General features: G+C 41.2%; 1 protein-coding gene across 2 annotated transcripts in view; it reads left to right on the forward strand.

Moving 5' to 3' along the window:
• The first annotated feature begins 10,915 nt into the window (after positions 1-10,915).
• The window catches only part of FAM168B (family with sequence similarity 168 member B), a 44,020-nt gene continuing 35,232 nt past the window's right edge, over positions 10,916-19,703 (forward strand). Inside the window, exons 1-2 of one of the 2 annotated variants that reach the window (XM_073889679.1) lie at positions 10,916-10,931; positions 18,389-18,469. In XM_073889679.1, the coding sequence (XP_073745780.1) occupies positions 18,400-18,469 (70 nt within the window). In that variant the 5' untranslated portion in view covers positions 10,916-10,931; positions 18,389-18,399. Of the gene's footprint in view, positions 10,932-18,388; positions 18,470-19,703 lie in introns of those variants that run through there. The other variant, XM_025858022.2, reaches the window with a different exon arrangement.

Raw genomic sequence — 19,703 nt, forward strand, 5'->3', positions numbered from 1 at the left:
TCCTAAAGAGATCAAAAGGGGTCTATCAAGAGGATTATCTCATTATGCTTACCAGGCAATTCCATGTTGTCTGGTTAAAGGTTATTCCTGGGAGGTTGAAACTACAATTAGATTAGGTATTAAATCTTTTTTTGCTAGTGTGGAATTTAGCACAAGTGACTCCATTTTGAGACTGCTTTCTCATTTTTAACATCTACATGTAAACTTTCACTCTCTATCTTTCTCTCTCCACACACACACACACACACACACACACACACACACACACACACACATTAAAAAAATAAAAACTTTGGGAAGGCCTGTGGTTAATGGTCTTCAAACCTCCAAACTCTGATGGCAAGAGCTCCTGCCCAGCTCCTCTCTGAGAAGAAATTCAGGATGGGGCATACTGTGATGTCTTCCAATCTAATCTTTTGCAAAATAGCATGACTTAGTCAACAAAGAGTTCAGAGATTGGAGTCATCTAGAATTCTTCCTGGTCCCACCATCCAAGGATGAGCTTGAGCAAACTGTGTGCCATCATTGAAGTTCCTGACCCTCTCTCAGTAAAGCAATAAGGCTAGCCCTATCTTCTGTGTTAGTTTTAGGTATCTTTCAGGGCTTGGATTTGGAGTGTTCAAAAATACACAAACATTGTCTTCAGGTGATGGGTCTATGGATGACTTATTTCTTCTTCATTCTTTTCTGTATTTTCCAAATTTTCTTCAATTAATCACTTAACACTTAATTTTAAAATCACTTAGACAATAGGAAAAAAGTAATGTGTGTGTGTGTGTGTGTGTGTATTTTTTTTTAATTAGGCTCCACGCCTAACATGGAGCCCAACACAGTGCTTGAACTCACAACCCTGAAATCAAGACCTGAGCTGAGATCAAGAGTTGGCCACTTAACCAATTGAGCCCCCAGGTGTCCCACAAAAAAGTAATATTTGAATCCAGTTTGGTTTATGTAGATGTTCCAGGAGCTGGAGCAGGAAATATCTCCTAGTAAGTTTTCTGGTTTAGTAATATTGGCTTTCTTTTCTTTTCTTTTTTTTTAATTCTCCAATCTCTTTAACACAAATTCAGGTCAAAATAGTTCTCTTAGGCTATTAATACACTATTTTACCATAGGTGGCAAAGCTCATAAGCACTCACCAGCACCATAACTTGTGCATAGTTACAAACACAATTCAATAAATATGAATTGAAAAATCATAGTGTGCCAGTCACTGGTGATATGAAAAACAGCAACATTCAGATCCTAATCATCCTGGATTCCTGGGATTCCATAAATGGAGGTAAATGAAAATCTTCTCTGGAGTGTTCTGACACGCTCGCAAATCACCCAAGTCATTTTGATCCCAACTTGCTGCCACCGGACCCAGTGATGCATTTGGATTGGAGGATGGTTGCAGGGCACTCTCACAAGGAGCAGTGCCCAGCAAAATCGGCTTTCTGTCCAAGTTTGCTGATAAGAAAAGTACAGAAGGAAGAAGGCCAACTGCATGTAAAAACACCTAATTTCCAGCCCCACATCTGCCATAACTGAGTAGGTGGCTTCTGGTCTAGAACTAAAATGGGGTTTCAAGGAGCTACACTGGGACTCTGCATTCATCAGTTCCCTGGCTCCATTGGCTCCATAGAATTTGTGGTCCTCAACTCAATCAAACCAAATTATATGCTGATTAACCCCAGTCCCTTTGCCCCAATTACAAGTACTGAAATTGATAAAAGAAAGTGTAAGATTTTTGTGGTTAAAAAAGAAAATCTAAATAGGACATTGTGTCCCTGGCTGGCTCAGTCAGTAGAGCATGTGACGTGATCTCATGGCTGTGAGTTCAAACCCCATGTTGGGTGTAGAGATTACTAAAATAAATAAATAAGGGCGCCTGGGTGGCTCAGTCGGTTAAGCTTCTGCCTTCAGCTCAGGTTGTGATCCCAGGGTCAGCTGGGGAATCTGCTTCTCCCTCTCATTGCTCATGCTCTCACTCTCTCAAAGAAATAAATAAATCTTTTAAAAATCGTTTAAAATAAATAAACTTTAAAAAAATTAATAGGACATGAAATAATATGTTGTGCCTCTCCATGCCGCACCCCAGGATTTGGAATGAGAATCCTAGTGAGAAACAGACTTGGCTCTTTGGTCAAGCCGAAGCCAAGTCTAGTCCAGGACTAGGAAACTCTTCCACTCTGTTCGCTGCACCTTTGTTCTTCCTAGAAGGAAATTCTAAAACTTTCTTTATTGGGTAGGAAATAATGAGTTTTTGCATGTTTAAATTTGACTCTGTTTGCCCTCAACATCTACTGAAAAGCGTTAGCTTTCTTCAGATAGTTGAGCCCATTTCTTTGGAGGAGAGCAGTTGTGTTTTTGCCCACTATAAACATGAAACTGTCCATTCACACAAGAATGAGGAAGAGAGATGGGGCACAGCTGTGGCACAGGCAGCCTTGCTGTCACTGTCCCTGTTTACAGGCCTATTTCTCACCACCGTTCCCCCTCCTCACCTCATACCTGCTCTGCCTTTTTAAACCATCCACATGAAAGTGAGTCCGTCTCCTCCCCCACCCACCACAGCCTTCACTACTGCTTCAGTTTGCTGTGTTGCTTATTATTTTTAAACATAGAAGTCTAAGGAGAGAATAGAAGACCAAAGTGTGTTCTTGGTCTGCCATCTTGAGTCAGAAGGCTCCAACCCCAATTGCTTTCTATCATGCTCAACTGTCTCTAAGAGTCTGGTTAACTGATAATACCCTTAACTTGTTTTCCAGGACTATTCAGGATTCGTTCTTTTAAAAATACTTTTTCTGGGGGGTGCCTGGGTGGCTCGGTTGAGCATCTGACTCTTGATCTCAGCTGAGGTCTAGATCTTGGGGTCATGAGTTGGGGCCCCACATTATGTTGGGCATGAAGCCTACTTAAAAAAAAATAATGATAAAAAATAAAAATACTTTTTCTTTTACCTAAATAGGGTTTGGTGGGGAAGGGAAGTAGATCCCTATGTTCAACCCTATGTGCTTGAACCAAAACCAAACCAAAAATTGTGTACTCTCAAAAACTTCGCCTCCAGCTAGATAGTGAACAGAAACAGTGCCATTTTCCTATTAACCCCTCAATTTTTATGTAGGAGGAACTCAAATAGATTGACAAGAAAAACACTAAGACTCCAGTACAAAAACAGGCAAAAAAATATATGGGTAAATCATTCACGTAAGAAAAAAAGTAAATGAAACAAACATTTTTTTTTCTTTTTTTAAAGAGAGAGAGAAAATGAGAATGTGGGGGAGGGGCAGAGGGAGAGAAAATCTTAAGCAGGCTCCATGTCCGTCCTGGGGCAGAGCCTGACACAGATGCAGACAAGGAGTTCGGTCTCATGACCCTGAGATCATGACCTGAGCAGAAATCAAGAGTTGGTTGTTTAACCAACTGAGCCACCCAGACGCCCCTGCAACAGACATTTTTAAATGAATCTTGCCTGTAATCTAACAAATGCAAACTAAAAACAAATGAAATAGTTTTTTAGTGCTCAAATTTTTAAAAAATTTTTAATGAAATGCTCGATATAAGAGTTGACGAGACAGTCAGTGGTATACAGTGTATGTGCAACCATAGATTGGTGTAACCCTTCTGGGGTTAAATTTGATACCATCAACAAATTTAAGTTCATACTCTTTAAATTAGTAATTCTTTGATGCAAAGATCCCATAATATACAGAAACTCCAGCCAAAAGTTGTTTACAAGGATGTATATCAGGTGTATAAGAAATAAAAATTAGGGTTGCCTAGGTGGCTCAGTCAGTTAAGTGTCAGGTCATGATCCCAGGGTCCTGGGATGGAGCCCTGTGTTAGGCTCCCTGCTCAGCAAGGAGTCTGCTTCTCCCTCTCCCCCTGCCCCCGCCCCTGCCCCTGCTCATGCTCTCTCTCGCTCACTCTCTCTCTCTCAAATAAATAAAACCTTTTATAAAAAATGAAATAGAAATTAAAATGATCATGAGATAAAATTTCACATCCAGCTGATTGTCAAAAATTTAGAAGTTTATACTAAGCGTGACAAATATGTGAAGCTACCAGAGCTTGTATCTTACTGTGGATGGCTTACCTTATTACAAACACTTTGAGAGCAATTTGGCACCATCTAGTCAGTTTTAAGATACAGGTAACCTATGACCAAATAAGTTCTGCTTCTAGGTAAATACCTTAGAGTAGTATTTTCAGACTTTTTGATTATCAGCTACAGTAATAAACTAACTTCATGACCCAATATATATGTAAAAACATATTTATAGAGTTTTACAAAACAATGCTTAACCATATCTTGTGCTATGCACTCATTTTCTTGTTTTCCAGTCCAGTTCACTTTTTAAAATGCACACAATAAATTATTAGATTGATTTCATGATCTGGGACTGATAGTTGGGTTGCTGTTTAAGAGAGGGCTGCTCTGAATATCTACTGCTGCATACTAATTCACCCCAAAACTTAATGGCTTTAGACAACAATTTATTATTACCACGTCTCATAGTACTCGGGTTGATATTTCCCTTTATGCTAATCAGTAAGATTTAAGTGAAATAATCTTGTTGGAACTTCAGTTGCTTGTCAATGACATGAGTGACTTCTTTGCTGCATAGGATAATAGCTTTTGGATATTAGAAGAATATTTCCTAAATTTTTTGTGCTATTCATAATGTACAGCTATTGACATCATCCCTTTAAGTTTAATCTACATTATTAATATTTTCTCTATCATATTCTTAAGCCTGTAAAATTAGCAAACAATAAATCAAACCCTGATTAGTACAAGTTGCTTGGTGTAGATATTCCGACCATGGTTGACCTAATGGAGGGGAGGCAGGAAAGGAAGCCCTGCAGCCTAGTCTTATAGAACATTTCCACCAGGCAGGTCCAATAGCAGCAAAAAGCCTCAGGGCACAGGCAACCATAAAATATAAGAATTAGGAAAAGATAAGTTTTTGAATATTTATTTTTTTTTAAGATTTTATTTTTTATTTATTTGACAGAGAGAGACACAGTGAGAGAGGGAACACAAGCAGGGGGAGTGGAAGAGGGAGAAGCAGGCCTCCCCACTGAGCAGGGAGCCCGATGTGGGGCTCGATCCTAGAACCCTGGGATCATGACTCGAGCTGAAGGCAGATGCCTAACAACTGAGCCACTCAGGCACCCCTGTTTCTTTTGTTTTTAATATCAAATTTCTATAACTGTTAATAATGGCTGTACTTGCCAAATGTCTTGCCAAATTCCTGAAAATGTATCCTTTGGCTTTCAGGAACCAATGCAGGTCATTATAAACAGACCCCAGGCACCCTACTGAGCTGGTTCAGCTATTCTCCTGATGATAGATGTGTTACTTTTTTCAGTTTTTGGCTATTATCAATAAAACTGCTATAAACATTTTTGTACAATTCCTTTGCATGGATGTGTGTTTTCATCTTTCTTTGGCAGATACCTACAATTTATTAGGTGATAGGATAGGTGTGTGTTTAGTTTTTGAGAAACAACCAGACCTTTTCCCAAAATAATTATACCATTTTACACTCCTGCAAAATATATTAGATTTTATTTATTTATAATTTAATTTTAGAATATGTAATACATTCATATATTTCAAAAGAAAAACAAACCTTAACAATTATTCTCACCCTTGTCCCATATTTGCCCACTCTGTCCCTGGCCTCATTATAGGTGATCACAGTTGTTAGTTTCTTAGATTTTAGAAGTTAATTCTGTATTTGGTTTTTTTTTAAGATTTTATTTATTTATTTTTAGAGAGAGAGAGAGCACAAGCAGGAGGGGCAGAGGGAAAGGAAGAGAGAGTCTCAAGCAGACTCCACACTTGGAGCCTGATGGAGGGCTCGATCCCAGGACCTGAGATCATAACCTGAACCAAACCAAGAGTCAGATGCTTAACCACCTGTGCCACCCAGATGCCCCAGAAATTATTTCTGTGTTTGTACACAAGTAAATACTAATATATATTTTCATTTCCCCTTTTAACACAATGTTTTTTAACACAGTTGTATTAGTTGACTAGGGTTGCCATAACAAATACCTCAGACAAAACAGCTTAGACAACAAAAATTTATGTTGTCCCAATTCTGGAGGCTGGAAGTCCAAGATCGTGGTGCTAGCAGGGTTAGATTCTCCTGATGTCTTTCTCCATGGCTTGTAGATGATCACTTTCTCACTGTATCCTCACATGGCTGTCCAGTCATCTGTGTTGTCTGTGTCCTAATCTCCTCTTCTTATAAAGACATCAATCAGATTGGATTAGGGCCCACTGACCTCATTTTAACCTAAGTATTTCTTTAAAGGCCCTATCTGCAAATACAGATTCTGAGGTACTGGGGGTTAGGGCTTCCACATATGAATTAAAGGTGGGGGAACACAATTCAGCCTATAAGAACAGGTCTATCCTTTGTTCATTTAACAGTCTACCTTGATGATATTCCCATTTCAATATATAGAAAGGTTGCTTATTTGTTTTTTGAGTTAGAGAGTAATTTACTGTATGGATGAACTGACTGGTCAGTAAATCAGTCCCTTATTGATGGACACTAGGGTTGTTTCCAATGTTTTGCTACTCACAAGAATGCTGCAATGAATAAGCTTATACCTATTTCATTTTATATACCAGAGAGCATCTCTATAGACAAATTCCCTGAAGTAGAATTGTTGGGTCAAATGTTTTGTGTATACTTGTCATAATACATCATCAAACAGTCCCTTCTCCAGTACAGCAATGTGCCTGCTTCCCCACGGCCACATCAAGATAGTGTACTATCTATTTTTTGGATGCTTGCCAATCAAATAGGGGGAAAATGCTATATCAAAAAGTTTTAACTTACATTTTTCTCAATGAGTAAGATTGAATTTTTTTATATGATTAAGAGCCATTTACTTTCTTATCTGTGAACTCTCCTCATTGTTTTTTATTGGCTTGTAGGACTTCTTACTAACTTCTGAAATTCCTTTATGCTAGGGAGACTAGCCCTTTGTCTATCACGTGTGTTGGAACTATTTATTCCTTGTTAATCATCTATCTTTTGACTATGTTCATGGTGCTTTTTGCCAAACCAATGTTTTTCATAGTCATGGCTTCTGGATTTTGAGCAGGAGTTAGAAAGGCCTTTTTTAGGGCACCTGGGTGGCTCAGGTGGTTGTGTCTGCCTTCCACTCAGGTCATGATCCTGGCGTCCCGGAATTTAGTCCAGCATTGGGCTCCCTCCTCAGCAGGGAGCCTGATTCTCCCTCTGCCCCTCCCCTGGTTCGTGCTCACTCTCAAATAAATAAATAAATCTTAAAAAAAAAAAGAAAGGCCCTCTTTACTCCAAGATTAAAAAGGATTTTCCCTATGTTTTCTTCTTGAACTTTTATGATTCCACTGTTATACATTCATACCTTTTTTTTTTTTAAAGATTTTATTTATTTATTTGACAGAGACACAGCGAGAGAGGGAACACAAGTAGGGGAGAGAGGGAGAGGGAGAAGCAGGCTCCCTGAGGAGCAGGGAGCCCGATGCGGGGCTCGATCCCAGGACTCTGGGATCATGACCCGAGCCGAAGGCAGACACTTAATGACTGAGCCATCCAGGTGCCCCCCATTCGTATCTTTTTGATTTGGATTTCATTCTGGTATGGTGTAAGGTATGGATCCAATTTTATGTTTTTTCAGATGGCTATATTTTTGTTCCAATCCCATTTATTGAATAATCCATCTTTACCCTTGGTGATTTCCCAAAATTATTTGGGTGTATTTCCGGATCTTCTGTTATACATCATTGGTCTGCCTATTCATGAATCAGTGACACACTGCTTTATTTATTGAGGCTTTATTATTTTTTAAAAGATTTTATTTATTTATTAGAGAGAGAGATAGTGAGAGAGAGCAAGAGCAGGAGTCAAGGGGTAGAGGGAGAGGGAGAAGCAGACTCCTCGCTGAGTGGGGAGGACTAAGGGCTATATCCCAGAACCCTGCGATCAGGACCTGAGCTGAATGAAGGTAGATGCTTAACCAACTGAGCCACCCAGGCACCCCACTGAGGCTTTTAAGTATGTTTTCTTATCTAGTAGCCAGCCACCACCGTATTACTCTTTGTTTTCAAAGTTTTCCTGGCAGATTCTTTCTTTTGATTCTTTTTGATTTTTTTCCCGTAAGTAAATTAGAATCACTTCATCTAGTTAAAAATAATTATTGGTGTTTCATAGGAATTTTATTTAAATTTATAAATTAGGGAGCATTGACATCTTTCTGATGTTAAATCTACTCATCGAAGAATATGATGTTTTTCTCCAAGTGTTTAAGTGTTCTTTTGTTTTTAAAGTTTTATTCATATAGATCTTGTGCAATTCTTATAAAAGTTTATTGCTAGGTATTACATCATTATATTTATATAATCCTTGTATAATATTGACCTTTTGTATAATTTCATTTTATCTTCTAACTGGTAGTTAACTAGATGCATGATAGCTATCTATATATTTTTCAATTTGATTATTGCTTGTTGCTGAATTCTCTTATTGTTTGTGTAGTTTTTCAGACGATCCCACCTGTTTTTGACCTGATGCATACATGAGAAATAAAATTTTGTTGTGTGAAGATACTGAAATTTTGGGTTTGTTGTTACTGGAGCATTTCTTAGCTATCCTGACAAATACAAGTGATAAAAAAAAAAGACACTCAACACACAAGTGTATTAGGGTAAAATTCTGTGGGGGCAGTGAAATTGAAGCAGTCAAGGAGAAAAGGGAACAATTAATTTTTTTGTTATAGAACTTACGTATTTTTAAAATGGAAAAAGGTGGGAATTGAATTGCCATAATGTTTATATTCTAGTGGATATTTTAATGAGTAACATCGTTTTTTTGAAAACTGTCAACATTCAGGGCTCCTGACTGGCTCAGTTAGTGGAGCATGCTACTCTTGATCTGGGGGTTGTAAATTCAGTCCCACGTTGGCTGCAGAGATTACTAAAAAATAAAATCTTCAGAAGCACCTGGGTGGCTCAGTCCCTGAAGCAGCCAACTCTTGATTTGGGCTTAAGTCATGATCTGGGGTTTCTGGGATCCAGCCCAGTTCAGCAGAGAGTCTGCTTGAAGATGTCTCTTCCTCTCCCTGTACCCCTCCCCGCCCAATAAATAAATCTTAAAAAAAAAAAAAGGTCAACATTTACAGCTTGCCAGAAATCATGTCCTTTGCAACTACTTTAACCCACACTGAATTTTTACAGATGTGCCGGGTAAAGAGTCTTTAGGAACTGTACGTACTGAGTGTCCCTCCCTATCAGGTTATTTTCTGCTTGGTCAGGAAGGTAAACTGCCTGGGGTTTTTCTGCTGAGTACAGGCCCACAGGGTTGTCCTGCTTTCTCCAGGCTCTTCCAAAGAACCCATCCCAGCCTGCAACACAGGATTCCTCCACCTTTCTTCAAGGCAGACTCACTGATTCTCAGCTCAGGCAGGGAACTTGTGGGTTCTATTAATGTCACACAAACAGCTATAGCTGTTTTGGGAAAACTAAATCCGAGAACTTTCTCTTTAAGAGCATGGACTCTGACGCCAGATGTTGGGGTTTTAATCCAGAGTGGGTTTCCTAATAGCGTGTTCTTGAAGGCTTATCAGCTTCTTTGTGTCTTAATTCCCTCATTTGCAAAATGATTTATTACGGGTATTAAATGACCTAATGAATGCAGAGTTTTGGAAACAGTGATTGGCAGAGTGAGCGGTGTCCGCGGTGGCAGCCTCTACTTGCTGCTCGGGCGTCGCCGTGTTGCGACCGTCCCTGCAGTGTTCCAGGCCGGCCCCCATGCTGCTAGGTGGGATAGCACTTGGACTGCCCACCACTACACTAACCCTGTCTGGGGGTGCTGAGCCTTGTCCATCGAGCATCACAGCAAGGACCGGGTCACACACCTCCAGCGCACCCTTGCGTCTTCATTTACACAGAGGCTCCTGCAGTACGGTGGCTGTTTTAACAATACGAAATCGAAGACATATTTCTCATAAGAAATTAGTAAAACTCGGTAATTATGTTCCAATGTATTCCTTCCACATTTCATTAGTAGAAGTGCAAAAATAGCGTGAGGAAAAACAGTCCATATGAATGCCTGTTCCGAAAGATGGACACAGACGTCCGTGTGGGCGTCGTTGGCCACTCGGGTTATTCGCTTTCCAAGCCTCGCACGGGGGGCTCTAGCGTACACAGACCCAGCCCTGGCCGCACGCCGCGCGACCCCCGGCGGACTCTCCATCCGGGCGTCTCTCAGACGCCGGCGGGAGCGCGCACGCCACCACCCTAGTCTGGACGGAGTCCTCCAGTCACGTGCCTAGCGCGCCCTCGCTGCGGCGCGCTCCAGGCGGAAGTGAGGTCGGCTGCTCGGTGGCTGCGCAGCGTCCGTGGGTAGCGCGGGCTGCGGAGAGGCGGGCCGGGCGGAGCGGAGCGACTGGAAGCGCGGGCCGGGGAGGCGGCGGCGGCTGCGACGGGGGACCTCGAGGCTCAGCCCCCGCATCGGAGCAGCCCTCCGCGGCGCTCGCCCCTCGCCGAGCCCCACCGCCGAGCCCGCCCCGGGCCGGCGTGCGCTGGTCACCGAGGCCCAGCCCGCCGCCGCCGCGGCGCGGTGAGTGCGGGCGGGCGCCCCCGGGCGGGGGCGGATGGGGGGAACGCGGCGCCCTCTCTGGCCCCGGGCTGCCCGCAGGCCGGGGCGGCGGGCTCGGGCGGCGGCGCTGCCCAGCCGGAAGTGCGGCGCTTTGTGCGGCCGGCCTGGGGCGGCGCCAAGGTCGGGCCCGCGGCTCGGGGTCGCTTGGCGCCGGGGTGGGGGGGGGGCGGCCTGTCGGTCCCCGCGGGCCGAACCCGGCTGTGCTTTGTCCGGTGGGGCCGACCGGGCAGCTGGGGGCCCGAGGGAGGCGGAGCTGGGCGCGGACTCGCGCTTGGGCAGGTGCGGTGTGGGCGGCCGGGGAGGGGGGGTGCTGCTGCCCAGGTGGCCGGTGAGAGGTGGAGTCAGTGCACAAGAATGTTCTCTGGGCCTTACTAAGGTCCGACTTAGATCAGGTCAGGAAAACGTATGAAAAAATGGGGAAGCGGCAGGGTGTTGTTTTCTGTAACTTAGATTTAGAATTCTTGTGGTTGTAATCATTTCGAATGTGTAAACTATTCACTTTGTCTACCCACAAAGTGAAAATTAATCCATTTGCCTGGCAGAAGCTTAGTGTTCGCCCTCCAGCTTTTAGGCTTTTAATGATTTCTTCAGAAGGGACGTTTCGTGGCCCAGTCTGTGTTAACTTTGAAAAAGAGGTGTACCTTTGCAACCTGTCCACAAACAGGGTATTTTTCTTTTATAATATATGTAAGTGTGCGTCTAATGGATTGTATGAGTTAATGTTTCATTCAAGTCATACATAAAAATATTTTGGAGTGTTTTTGGCATGCAGGAAAAATTTTTAAATGAAAAATGTTGTCTTGTTCCCACACCTTAAATTCTCAAGTCATCTTTGTGTAGTTTGAGATTTTCTCAAATACTACATGAAAAAGTTTAGATTAAAAGTTTTTGCTGTGGACAATAATAGGGACACATTTTGCAACTTTGGTAAGTAAAGTAGTGGACTATTTTTGCTTTCACAGCCAATTGGATAACTTAAGGCTCTTTTTCCTAATGCCGAAGCTAGTGTGTGCACGTTGTGAAGATTTTTTTGTTTTTCTTCAGCTTTATAAAGCTTGGCTTGCTTTGGTCGGGGTGTTTGCATGTTATGTTTAGTTGTGTTTGTGACTAGATGGAACCTGAGGCTTGGTAGAGGTCTCCGAAGGCCTTGAGTTGGAGACAGCAGCTGGTTTTCTGTGCGTTCTGCTGGGTGTTCTTGTGCGGCAGTCTCTAGAAATGCTGAGCAGGTAGCAGCATCCCCTCTTCCTGGTTCCTGCCCTTGGAAATAGTGGAAAGATTGGGTTGTGTGTGTGAGGCAAGTGCCTGCATCTCAGTAGGAAGCACCATCTGCTGCTGTTGCTGTTACTGCCCCCTGCCCTTTTATCAGGCCCTGATATATTTGTCAGGATATTTAATTATTCTGCTCTACTCCTGCCTTTCGACTCATTTTCATTTTAAGATTAGAATTGTAATGCCAAAATTATTTGAATTTTTGAACATCAGGAAAATTAGTATAATGCCACAGAGGTAGAGGATTAGAATTGGAAAAAAAAGTGCATTTTAAAATATTTTAACTTATAGGTTCTGTAGTTTAAAAAATTTTTTTTTGAAGTAGGCTCCACGGCCAGTCTGGAGCCCAACACGGGGCTTGAACCCACGACCCTGAGATCAAGACCTGAGCTGAAATCAAGAATTGAGGCTTACCAGACTGAGCCACCCAGGCACCTCTATAGGTACAGGTTCTGTAGTTTAAAGGGAAATTTTTGTCTACCAAACTTCTCACTTAAACAGCTTCTTTTCCAAGATAATTGAAACACTTTTTAAAACAGTGGTACACCAGTGTAGTAGAGTAATAGTTACTTTTCTCATGTCTGTGTTCCACTCTATATTTTTGTGTTTGAAGTCTCTCCAGTCCTGTGAGAGATACATGAATTTCTCCCAATAGATTGCAGACCTCAGTAGTGAAGGTAGAGTTTGAAGGAGTTGAGAAGAACTTTGTCCTCTTATATGCTCTTCTTGATAATATCAGACGTTGCTAAGAATTTCCATCGTTGGTTGTGCTAAAAGATATATCTTGTATATTGATGTCTCTGAGAGAAATAAAATTTAAGCTTCTTGAAATTAGTTTTGATATGAAATACTCATATAAAAGGCCTTCAGAGTTTTATAATTACCGTTGTATGTGGGAGCTTTCTTTAGATCGTATCTTTTGAAACTAGAGAAAATAATAGTGTTGGGTCTTAAATGTATTTTATCTCTGATTATTACTGGATTTTCAAATTCAGAAATTTTTGCTGTCATCTTTTTTAAAGGTAAATCTGAGATTTGTCTTTTCTGGTGCAGGTGTCAAACCACCCATAGGTATTCTGACAGTTGAGTCATTCCAAATTGGGGGGAGAAAAGTGATACCCTCTGGATCCAGTGTTGGAATTGGGGTCCTTGGTCCACAGTAAATCAGACTGGGAAATTGGTGGTTTCTGGGTGGCCAGTGGCACTAGGATCTGAGGCAGAATGATGATTTGTTTTTTCCTTATTTTTTTGTTATGCAAACTTAAAAAGTATGAAAATACAGTATACAGCCATAACTCAATATCTCAGCATAACAATTATTACTATTTTACTGTAATTTTCTTTTTTTGTAAGAATACTCAGAGACATCATGTCATTTTTTTAATCTTGTATACTTTAGCATGAAAAATGGTGTCTTTACATAACCAAAATGCTATCACCACACCTAGCAAAATTAATGCCATTTGATACCTAGCCCATATTCACTTGTGTCCCCCCTTAAAATATCTTTCTACAGTTTTTTCAATCTAAACCGAAATCCAGACAAAACTACCTAATGGTTTTTATGTCTAAATCTATTTTAATGTAGAACTGCCCTCCCCACCTCCCCACCCCCCCTATCCCCACCAGTTTTCACACCATTGACTTACTAAAGAAACTGGGTTATTTGTTCTCTAAGATGCCCCATCTTTTGGGTTTGTCTCGTTGCTTCATGGTGTTGTTCATTCTATTCCTCCAACTTCTTTTTCTGTAAACTAGAAGTTGGATGTATAGGATTCATTAGATTGAGATTGTAATGTTTTTGTAGTAGTACACCTTAGGTGATGCAGAGGAATTCTATCATATGAGCATGCACATAATGTTAGTTTGATTTCTGGTAGTGTTAATTAAGATTGGCCAGTGGGTTCAGCTTTCATAGTCACTAATCAATAAACAGATACGTTTCAACTGTTCTGAGTTATATTTTAAATAAATATCTCAACTTCATTTTTTTTTTTTTTAAGGAAGCTCTACACCCAGTATGGGGCTTGAACTCAACTACCGTGAGATAAAGAGTTATATGCTCTGACTGAACCAGTCAGGCGCCCCTCAACTTCATATTTATTGCTGTGAAAAGTTATATTTCCTATCACATAGTTCTTCAAAAACATTCAGAAGATATATATTAGCTACCTGTGTGCCTAGCACTGGTGAGATACAGGAAGACAGAGCTGAACAAAGTATTTTCCCTGTCCTTGAGGCTCAGAATCTTGGGGGGAATCTCATTATTTGAACAAGTAACCAAAGAAGCTTTTTTTTTTTTTTTGACATTAGTTCACAGACTTTGCCTTTATATTACTCAGTCAGACCTCTTTATTGGATAGGAGAGGGAACCGCAACATTTTCTTTCATCAGTCTTGTTATATTTTCTTCCTAATATTTTTTAAATTCATTAAGATTTTTCAGTCTCTTTAGGAAACATTATCCTCTGGGGAGGTAAAAATGCTTTTAGGAAATATAACTTCTGGGTAGTTTGGAACTTACGGTATTGAGAATTCAAATACGATTCTATACACTTTTTAGTGACAAGCATTGTATTATTAATCGTTTACACTGAGATCCTTGTGTCAGGAGAGCCTTGTGTTCAGTGCTTCATTTGAGTTGTTTACAGTTTTTGGCTGTTACGAATAATAAACATTAGTGTACAGATTTTTGTGTGGATGTATGTTTTCATTTCTCTTAGGTATTTACCAAGGAGTAGAATTACCAGGTTATCTGGTAACTCTTGTGTTAATCTGCTATGCTGTTCATGAGCTTCATTGCCTACCAGATGACATCTGCTCAGCCCTACATTTAAGGGTCTCCACATGATGGTTCTAAGAAACTAACCTGTGTTTCCATAATTATCTTTGTTGTTTCCCTACAAGCCCAATTGCCCAATATTCCTAAAGTGCATTTTACATTTTCTCACTTCAGTGGCTTTTTACTTGTTCAGAGCTTAATTGGAAATACTACCTCTGTAATCAAGTTTTTCCTGACCATTCCTCCCCTCACCTGTTGAATTTTTGCTCTCTCCACTCAACCCTCAGAACACTTCATTCCTTAATGGTACTTAATGTGTCTATTAATACTCTTTGCTCTGTATCACCATTAGTCATGTCTTTGTCTTATAGGCCTGAGTTCTCCAATACAATAGCCATCACCTACGTGTGACTGTTTAAGTTAAACTAAAATGCAGTTCCTTAGTTGTGCTAGCCACACTTCACGTGTTCACTAGCCAGCCATTAGTGGCTACTTTACATGGACAGTTACCATACATTTTCATCTTCACAGAAGGTTCTATTGGACAGCACTTTCCTAGAATTGTAAACTGAGAAGCTTGTGACTTGTTCTTTTTGTTTTCTCTTTGGCCTTTGCATAGTGTTTTGCTTCTTGAATTCAATTGAGAAAATAAAATTAGGTTCTGGCACAGAATAGAGAAACAGAGTTTTGGGAATTATATACTTTCTCAACAGATCATAATTAAAGCACAGAGATAGATGGAATTTATGAGCGCTACCACAGTTCTTCTGTTGGGGATCCACCAAGAATGGGTTAAAAGTGCAGGATAATAGGGGTTGGCAATTGCCAGTTTTTATTTTTTTAGGTAGGCTCCATGCTGGGCGTGGAGCCTAATGCAGCGCTTGAACTCACAACCCTGAGATCAAGAGGCGCTTAATCAACTGAGCCACCCAGGTGCCCCCAGTTTACTTTTTTTTTTTTTAACATTTTATTTATTTGAGAGAGAGATAGATCACGAGCAGGGAGGAGAGGGAGAAGTGGGCTCCCTGCTCGCTCCATCCCAGGACCCCACTGGGATCATGACCCGAGCCCAAGGTAGACGCTTAATGGACTGAGCCACCCAGGCGCCCCCCCCCAGTTTGTTTATTCTTAAACTGTGTGGTAAGATACGTAATCGGTTCTCCTGCTTACTTTCTGTGCCTTCCTATCCTTGTTTTCTCTCATCTGTCTCATAGACTTGTGCTGTCCATGTGGTAGTTCCTAAACACATAGGACTATTTAAATCTAAGTTGAGGCTCAGTTGGAGGAGCGTGACTCTCGATTTAAGGGTCATGAGTTCAAACCCCTTGTTGGGTGTAGAGATTACTTAAATTAATGAAAAAAATTTAAGTTGAGGTCAGATAAAAGTTAAAAATCAAATCTTGCACTAACCACAGTTTTGAGTGCTCAGTATTTTTTTTAAAAATTTTATTTATTTATTTGAGACAGAGTGAGAGAGAGAGCGAGAGCACATGAGAGGGGGGAGGGTCAGAGGGAGAAGCAGACTCCCTGCCAAGCAGGGAGCCCGATGAGGACTCGATCCAGGGACTCCAGGATCATGACCTGAGCCGAAGGCAATCGCTTAACCAACTGAGCCACCCAGGCGCCCTACTTTTTTTTTTTAAGATTTTATTTATTTATTTGACAGGGAGAGACACAGCAAGAGAGGGAACACAAGCAGGGGGAGTGGGAGAGGGAGAAGCAGGCTTCCTGTGGAGCAAGGAGCCCAATGTGGGGCTTGATCTCAGGACCCTGGTATCGTGACCTGAGCTGAAGGCAGACGCTCAACAACTGAGCCACCCAGGCGCCTGGGTGCCATATTAGAAGGCACAGATAGAGAGCATCTTCATTGTTGCAGAGAGTACTGCACTGATCTAGACTAATCTCTTAGCTGTAATTGTGGATGTCATAGTAGGTTTGGCTTAGAAGTTTTTAAAAAAAAGTCACAATTGGGATGTCCCAATCACTGACGTTCCCAATTTATTCCTGATTTAGACTAGAACTTGTTACTAAGGCTACGGACGTGACCGGGTATGTTTTCTGTGTGTACTGAACTGCTTGATTGTGAATATTTTAAATGAGTCAGGTAAGCTGAGACTTTGAAGTGGTTAATTTTTGCAATATGTTTTTGTAATGGAATTTGATATCTAGGGTATTTGAAGGTGCATGTGTTTTTAGAAAGTCAGCAGGTCAGGCGCCTGGTGGCTCAGTCAGTTGGGCGTCTGCCTTCGGCTCAGGTCATGATCCCAGGGTCCTGGGATCGAGTCCTGCTTCGGGCTCCCTGCTCTGCCACAAGCGTGCTTCTCCTTCTGCCTGTCTGTCGTGAATAAATAAATAAAATCTTTTTAAAAAAAAAGAAAGAAAGAAAGTAGGTACTTGGACCTGTTTTGTGCCAGACACTATTACTGGCACTGGAGATACTGCAGTAAATAGGACCAAGTCCCTGTTCCTTGTCTGCCCCAGGCTACTTTCTAGTTGGGGATGTGGTAGGGGAGGCAGACACTAAGTATATATGTGTACATTTTATTTATTTTTAATTTTTATTTATTTTTAAGTAGGTTCCACACTGTGCACGAAGCCCAACATGGAGCTTGAACTCATGACTGTGAGATCAAGACCTGAGCCATCCAGGCACCCCTCTTTATTTTTGTTTTTAAGTAGACTTTTTTAGGGCAGTTTTAGGTTCACAGCAAAATTGAGCAGAAGGTACAGAGTTCCCATATTACCTGTTGCCTGCTATCCCCCTCCCCTGTACCATTTTTATTTTTAAATTTAAGATCCCCTTAATCCTTACTACCACATAAATCAATGAGTGACTTACTAGGTGAGGAATACAGAGTAGTCTTAATTAAACTCACACTTTCAGAATACATTGGGTGATAGAATTCAGAGGAGCTTGCTGGAGATACTGATGAGAATTATATTTTTCTGTTGGGGAAGGGGTAAAATCATGGTTGTGGTTGTGCAAGCTCTTGAACTTTTCAGGAAAAAAAAGATTATGAAAAAACATTGGTTGGTTAATAGGGTTGCTGGGCTATAGCTGATTTGTCTTTTGAAGAAAATATATACATATTTAACAAAATTTATTTAAGAAATAGAGAAAAGTGTAAAAACAACACTAAACCTACTCCATCTAGAGATCATCTCTGTTCATATTTTTATATTCTCCCAGACCAAAATTTCTGTTTGTGCTGGAAGTGCACATGCCTGTACTACATGTAGGTGCAGATTTGGGATCATACTGCACAATGCAGTGTTGTTTTCCTTTCATCACATAACTTTATATCAGTCATGTTTTTAAACACTTCAAAAAGTAGCTGTATAATATTTCATATTCTGGATAGATCTGGTTTCTTTAACTATTTTTTGTTAAAAGGACGTTTAGATTATAAGAACACTTTTTCACTGTTTTAAGCAGGAATGTAGAGAACACTTTCCCTTAGCTTCTGATGGACTGAAGAAGTTGTAAAGGAAAGATTACAGTGTTTAGGTGGGCTTTCATCAGGACTTCTGGCCTTCCTTTTCTGTGTTGGCCGGCAGCAGCATGAAATGCCTTGTTTTTAGTAAACTAGAGAAGGGACTCTTGCTGTCTGTTCTTTTGCGAGTGATACTGGAAAAAAAACGGAGAATAAAAGTCCTTGGCTAAACCACTTTTTCTTCCTTTTTAGTTCTTGAAATCATGAATCCTGTTTATAGCCCTGGTTCTTCTGGGGTTCCCTATGCAAATGCCAAAGGAATTGGTTATCCAGGTAAGCAAGTAAAACTTTGTTTCGTTATTGAACTTTGAACACTTGGTAAATTTCTTTTTTGCTCAGAACGCTTTCACTTGACAAACCTAGCTCAAAGTGATTTATACAAAGAAAATGTTTTGGGCGTGGAACTGAAAAATCAAGAGCTAGGACTGGCTTTGGTCAAACCTTGATTTGGTGGCTCCAACAGTTGGACTAGGATCTATTTTCTACCTCCTGGGCTCAGCTTCACTTCCTCAGGATTGGCTCAGTGTCGGTCACAGGTTGCACTTCTCCCTGTTGTGATCTCTTTGTGGTGTTCAGCGCCCCCCACCCCCCAAGCAGTACCCTGACTAGGAGCCTCTTTATCTCTGCTCTACAGGAAACCCCCCTGGGGCTTCTTGTTCTCTAATCCTGGGGTATGTTCTGATTGCACTCAGCTACCATCCCAGGGCCAGGGAGGGAATTCTACTAATTTAGGCCTGAGCCACTTTCCCTCCTTACTGGAGTCGGCTAGTGGAACATGGGCTATGAGGGAGGCAGTAAAGCAAAATTTGGGGGAATAGCTGGTTGGTTGAAAATAGCAGATGGACATCCTAATTGGTGACATCCAACAAGGAGTAATTATTTGTAATGTTACAATTTTATTGTGGGTTTTGATAATAAGGTGGAACGGATCATCTTAAAATCTTATTGCTAAAAAAGTCTCTAAAAATTGAACAAAACATTTTGAAAAATGTATAACTGAACTTGAAGGGTAGTAAGCAAAATATCTGCTAAATATGAAAGTGACCTAAAAACCAGTGCATTTGGCCATTGAGCTGATGATGATGTGCCTGTCCCAGGGGCATTTGCTTTTTGTGGGTTTTAATAACCCACATGGGGAAAGAACGTGAAGCCTTAAGCCCTTGTGAGTCTGGGGCTTGGAGGTGGGAACCCTCATCAATCTGGTTCCTCCAGAGGGTGATACTCCCAGGGAAAAGGTAGACTAAAAAAATCCATTCACTGGTTCCACAAGGGAATTTTGTCTCTGCTTGGGCTCTAGGAGGGGGAAATCTTTCTTAAGACTTTGTAACCAGTCAGGAATGTTGGAGGCTCTACTTTGTATTACTTGTGCTTACTGTGGGGGGAGGGGGGTCCATAATTGAGAAACTAACATAAAAAGTAGTCTGCAGCCTGCATTACCCCCAGCACTTGACAGCAGCAAAAGCAGAACTGCTGTGGAGGCACATGTCCTCATTCCAGGTTGTGTGGG

Source organism: Callorhinus ursinus, unplaced genomic scaffold (assembly GCF_003265705.2).
Source record: "Callorhinus ursinus isolate GAN/ISIS: 27379988/994484 unplaced genomic scaffold, GSC_fseal_2.0 scaffold114, whole genome shotgun sequence".
Classification (NCBI taxonomy): Eukaryota; Metazoa; Chordata; class Mammalia; order Carnivora; family Otariidae; genus Callorhinus; species Callorhinus ursinus.